Source organism: Pseudopipra pipra, chromosome 16 (genome assembly GCF_036250125.1).
Source record: "Pseudopipra pipra isolate bDixPip1 chromosome 16, bDixPip1.hap1, whole genome shotgun sequence".
NCBI lineage: Eukaryota > Metazoa > Chordata > Aves > Passeriformes > Pipridae > Pseudopipra > Pseudopipra pipra.
In genome coordinates, this window is record NC_087564.1 from 16,899,557 (window position 1) to 16,904,700 (window position 5,144).

The 5,144-nt window shown below is 42.4% G+C and overlaps 1 protein-coding gene across 5 annotated transcripts; it reads left to right on the forward strand.

Moving 5' to 3' along the window:
- Positions 1-245: 245 nt before the first annotated feature.
- Positions 246-4,715, forward strand: LOC135423370 (ATP-dependent DNA helicase PIF1-like). Of its 5 annotated transcripts, none has more exons than XR_010434788.1 (6): positions 246-350; positions 907-994; positions 1,536-1,681; positions 2,658-2,849; positions 3,189-3,329; positions 3,756-4,715. XR_010434788.1 is itself a non-coding variant. In XM_064673567.1 (5 exons), exons 1-5 carry the CDS (start codon positions 300-302, stop codon positions 3,243-3,245), a joined length of 534 nt encoding a protein of 177 aa, XP_064529637.1. In that variant the 5' UTR covers positions 246-299; the 3' UTR covers positions 3,246-3,344. The 5 variants fall into 5 exon arrangements, 1 of the variants encoding a protein (XP_064529637.1); XR_010434789.1 differs by having other exon boundaries at positions 4,006-4,715; XR_010434790.1 differs by lacking the exon at positions 3,756-4,715 and adding an exon at positions 2,126-2,166 and having other exon boundaries at positions 3,189-3,344.
- The last annotated feature ends 429 nt before the right edge of the window (positions 4,716-5,144 follow it).

Consider the following 5,144-nt stretch of genomic DNA (forward strand, 5'->3'; position numbering starts at 1 on the left):
TCTTATTTACTGCTGGCCTTTGATTCCTGTGCCTTTTCATGCTCTGCAAATTCTGTTGGGAAGAGAGGCAATAGTGAGCTCTCTGTTGTTAGATGTGACAAGGTTTGTGTGAAGATGTCCTAGCAGCAGAGCAGAATGGATATTAAAAGAGAAATTGCTATTAGAAATAAATGCTGAGCCTCCTGTCATGCTGTGTATAATGTGTTCAACAGCTGCAATTTGTTATGTCTTTCTTTCCTTAACAGAAGTGCACACATTTGAGGCTTTGGATAGTGACCCAATGCTAGTGAAGTTAATTGATGCTCAAGTGTCCTGTGGGTGGTAGAGTTGAGCTGAAGCTTGGAGCTCAGGTAAGTATGTGTACATACACATGGAATAGAACAGCAGATCAAATGGTATAAGAAAAATAAAGGAATATCAGATAAATATATAGAGTAGATTAATACACAGAATGCAGATTCAATATAGAATGTCTATGCCAGGCCAACAGAAGATTCTGTTCCAATCTTTTATATTTTCTCTGCTTGGAATCTTATCGAAACAGAAAATGAGTTTGATTTGAGTGTAGTCCATGTCTTGGGGACAATGATGATTGCTGTGACTTTGACACACTTTTCCAATCAGGTTTAGAAGCTTTCAGTAGCAGAGAGCATAGGCAGCTCATAGCTGTGGATGGAAGCAGCTCAAGTGAAGTGTTCAATGCTGTAAAATAGCTGGGAATCCTAGGAAGGAAAGGCTATGAAATAATTTCAGTTGGAGATGGTGCTCTCTCCTGCAGTAGGCAGGATAGGATGATATGGTCCTATCAGCCTGATGTGCTTATGCTTCCTGGAAAGAAGCTTAACTGCAGGTGGCTGAACAGGCTGAAAACCCAGTGCACTGAAGGATTTTTCTTTTTCTCTGTAGGTGATGCTAGCAAAGAATCTGGATGTGTCTCAAGGGCTGGTGAACGGGGCACGAGGCGTTGTTGTAGGATTTGAAAGTGAACAGAAGGGTAAGTGAGCTTCTTGATCTCTTGTTGAAGGAAGAGGGGGAAAAATAACAAAACGATTTTTCATTGATGGCTGATGACTTCTCAACTTTGTTTACTGCCTGGTAAGAATAATTAGAGGGAAAGCAGGGAGGAGATCTCTGCAGGCTTGGGGCTCTCACCAGCTGTGATGTCATGCACTGCATCAGCTGTAGCTATCTATGGGCCTCTTGTGTTTGCTTTTCTGTGTTGTCTAGATGTGGGTGCTCATTTGCATTTCCTGTTTTCTTTTGTTCAAGCAAGTTTTTGTTTGTTTTTTCTCAAAGAATAATGTTCTGCTACCTGCAATGTGTATTTTTCTCTGCATCTCAGCTGATAAATTACCTGGCTTTAATTCTCCTGCCTTAAGTAGGTGCCAAACATCATTTCAGTGCATGCTATTTACTGTCTGCGGGTTTAGGTTTGGTTTAGGAGGGGGGGAAAAAAGTGTTCTTAGGCTGCTGACTTCCTGGCTTTTGAGTGTCAGGAATACATCTCTGTTTCTCTCCTGCTCCCATTCCTACAGGGCTGCCTAAGGTGAGGTTTCTCTGTGGGGTCACACAGGTCATAAGAATGGAGAAATGGGTCTTCAAAGGACCATCAGGAGTTCACCTGAGTCGTCAACAGCTGCCTTTAAAGTTGGCATGGGCCATTTCCATTCACAAGAGTCAGGTGGGTGTCCTTATACAGCTGTCTAAAGACTTGCACACCATCATAAGCCTTATTTCCTGGGTGAGCTTGCATTGCTGGTAAAACAGAAGGGAAAGCTGAAAGGCCCTTGTTGGGGGGGGAACTCCAGAATATGTGTGTTTAGCTGCACCTCTTCTGCTCATGATACCTGCCTATAGGGTCACAGATGGACTAGATACACTGCTGGAGTTTCCATGGGGTGCTGCCATCTGCATAGTTGGTGTTGGACTATAAAGCAGCATTATTTACCATTGTGGGCTGATGAGAGCAGTGTTTCCTTGAGAGTCATCAGCACTAGAGACCCTGAGGTTTACAGTATAACTGAGGCAGCTGCCAGAGCCACAGCTCTCTTTGGGCTGATGGTGGTGTGTGTTTGGTTTTTTTCAATGTAACAGTGTAACTTTCTCAAAGTTCCTTGCCTTCCAGAAGGCTTCGTACACTTTGATGAATACTGGTCTTGGAAACCTGTGAGTTTGTTCCCATGCCACTGCTTATTGTTCCTGTGCCACTGTTTAAACCAGGGCAGGCTGTAAATTCTGCTGTGCCCAGGACAGCCCTGCAGACAGGCCTAACCCAAACTCTCTGATCTGCCTGAGGACTGCTTGAGAATGGTGACTGCTCTAGTTAACTACTAGGAGTGAAACCAGCAGGATTTCTTTCCCTGCTGTGTTGATTAGATGGGATTTATGGAGTTTCATGCAACAAGAGGTTCTCTGGAGTTAGTGGATTCTACTATCTGCTAGCAATTTACTGACAGTAGGAAACTGCCTTTCCTTTCTGATTCTCGTCTTTTAATCAGTTACACAGTAAAACAAAAGACTTCTTTGTTTTTTTCTTTTTTTTTAATCAAGCCCTTACACCAAGAACGGTACCTTTGACAGACTCACAGGTTAGTGTTGGTACAGCACAGTGTTCTTGTTTGTTTGTTCTGTAACAAAGTTCTCTGTGTCTTTGGCAGGGCATGTCTTTAGATTGTGTGGAAATCTCCCTGTCTCGTGTCTTTGAAAGTGGGCAGGCTTACGTAGCCCTCTCCCGAGCCCGCAGCCTTGCAGGTCTCCGTGTTCTGGATTTTGACCCAAAAGTAGTGAGAGCTGATCCTTCTGTGCTGCACTTCTATAGACAGCTGAGGCGTCATCAGCTTTTAACCCAGGTAAAGAAAAACCTCATGCTAGCAAAGCCTGCTTTGTGCTACCAAGATGAGAGGTGTTGGCCCTGAGATGCTTCTTTTTCTTCCTAAGCAAGACCATTCAAATTAAAACTTGTAGTGGCAGGAGAGATGAAACTGCAGAGAGAGCATGTGGCAGGGCAGCTCTTGGTGGTAAAATAGCTACAGTAGTTTTGGGATTGTATAAAACTACCTGGCACTGTGGGTGAAAGGATAGGTTGAGATTCTTTGGTCTTCCTCTTGCAGTAAGGAATGAAGGGGAAGTGGGCACAAAAGAAATCTGTTCCTTTTTTTTTTTTTTTCGTGTCTTCTTTCTCCCCAAAGGATTCACTACACACCTATTCAGATGCTGATGAGAAGGAGAATGTGAAATGCAGCTGATAATGTTCTCCTGGTTTCTGTGAAGTGTCAGCACAGACAGCTGAGATGCAGTGATCTTGCTATTGAGTATATTTGATAACACAGGTAAAGTCAAAGGAATTTTTTTAGCTGTTTGCTTCATTCAGCTGACTCTGGATATATAGAAGTGTAGAGGATTGGTTAGAAATGCGAGGACATATGAACATGGCTAAGGCTATGGATGAGCTGCTAAAGTATAAGACGCAGTCTGACTAGGCCCATGAGAAAGTCTGAGATAGCAGGGCCGTGAGAAAGCAGCAACGTCCTTGGGTATTCTAAATTGAGCTGAAGAACAGGAGCTAGGCATTACCAAAACAGAGACACTTAACGAGCCACCTGTGTAAACAATGAAAGACAGTTAAGATGATATCAGCACCTAACTGAGCACCAATAATGAGCCTAATTTCTGTAATATTCATGAACCTATTATAGAGTGTATATTAAGCTGTTGTCAATCTACAATAAACGAAGTTCCTGGATTCTCACATTGAGGTGTCTAGAGCTTTCCGTCGCGACATAGAAGTATCCCCACCTTGTGCCTCTGGAATTTGGAAGGCTTCTGCAGCCCCCTTCTGAGCCCACAGACCTACGTAAGCACTTCTGTGTCACAGATGCAACTCTAGCAAACAAAATGACTGAACAAGGATGTTCCTGAAGGACTTTCCTATGGTTCTATCCTGCCTGCCTAGTTGCATTTAATCCTCCACATATATAGACTGAAACTTGTGTCCCTTTCTTCAAGTATACCACTGTTGTGAGATGGAAGGTGTCCGGATGGATTGGACCAGTTCACAGGAGCTGCTGACACAAGGGAAAGCAGTGCTAAGTATCTGGAATACACACTTGATTCTTCTGCAAGCAAGGAGCTGGGCTATTACTTTACAGCATGCTGAGGTGTTCCAGATGCTTGACACCAGGAGGCTTTGCAAAACTTCCTCCACAAGCAGAACTGCCAGTTACATATTGCTTGTTATGCTGATATGTAGTGTTTTTATTAGTCTGTTGCATAAGATGTGATTTTTATTTTTTTAACCCTCTGAGATGAACTGGCACTGTTTAAAGACAGGAGGAATTCCTACATCTTATACCTGTAATTATGGAACTACAAGAATTGTGAAGTTCTGTTACTCCATTAGGGAGAAGATGGGTACTGGTGAGAGTTCCTCTTGTTAAAACATGAGGCTTGCTCAAATGAAAGTTGTCCCTGGAAAAAACCTGTCTGACTAATAAGGTGGAAGTTTAGTGTGAAATAGGGAATAATGGCTATGGACATGTGAAGTGAGCTGTAATGTCACCTGTTTCAGCAAAAGCAGAGATAAGCAGAACTAATATACTGTCTTAATTAAGGCAAAGCTTTGGTCTTTGTATTTTAGCACTTTGTTTAAAGCTTAAGTGACTTGTATATTTTAAAATGTTTAACATCTTAAAACATGACATAACATTCAGCTGGAACTCATCTCTTTCAGGGTTATGTCTCTAACAAAACCTCTGCTGTGTGAGTGAGTTGAAAGTCACTTCTTGGCAGCTGCTCTCCTTAAAGCCAGGAAAGGATGTTGATTAGCCAGTGGTTAATATAGCAGAAAACAGTTTTAATAGGATTTCAAAATGCATATTTTAAGTGGGGGTTGAGGGTTTTTTTTCTGGGCTTGAAAGGTAGAGTTTTGGAGGGAGTCATAGTAGAAGACAGAAGTGTGACTATTATTCAGAGGGGCTCTTAATGTATCAGCACATTGTTTCTTCAAAGAAGTCTGGTGGGGAGTGGATGAAGTAGCTGGAACCTGTGGAAGACAAGCCCTTTCCCCCTCACACTGCAAGCTGTAAACTTTTTAAATTATTTTTTTTAAACAACACATCCCAATTCTTTGAGCTGGATGTAAGCTG

Bases quoted from the DNA above. Each gene is read 5' to 3' on its own strand.
- LOC135423370 (XM_064673567.1), top strand. From the start codon at position 300: ATGCTCAAGTGTCCTGTGGGTGGTAGAGTTGAGCTGAAGCTTGGAGCT. The intron at 351-906 runs GTAAGTATGTGT...TTTTCTCTGTAG, and splicing joins AGCTGAAGCTTGGAGCTCAG to GTGATGCTAGCAAAGAATCT. The intron at 2,850-3,188 runs GTAAAGAAAAAC...TTCTCCCCAAAG, and splicing joins GTCATCAGCTTTTAACCCAG to GATTCACTACACACCTATTC.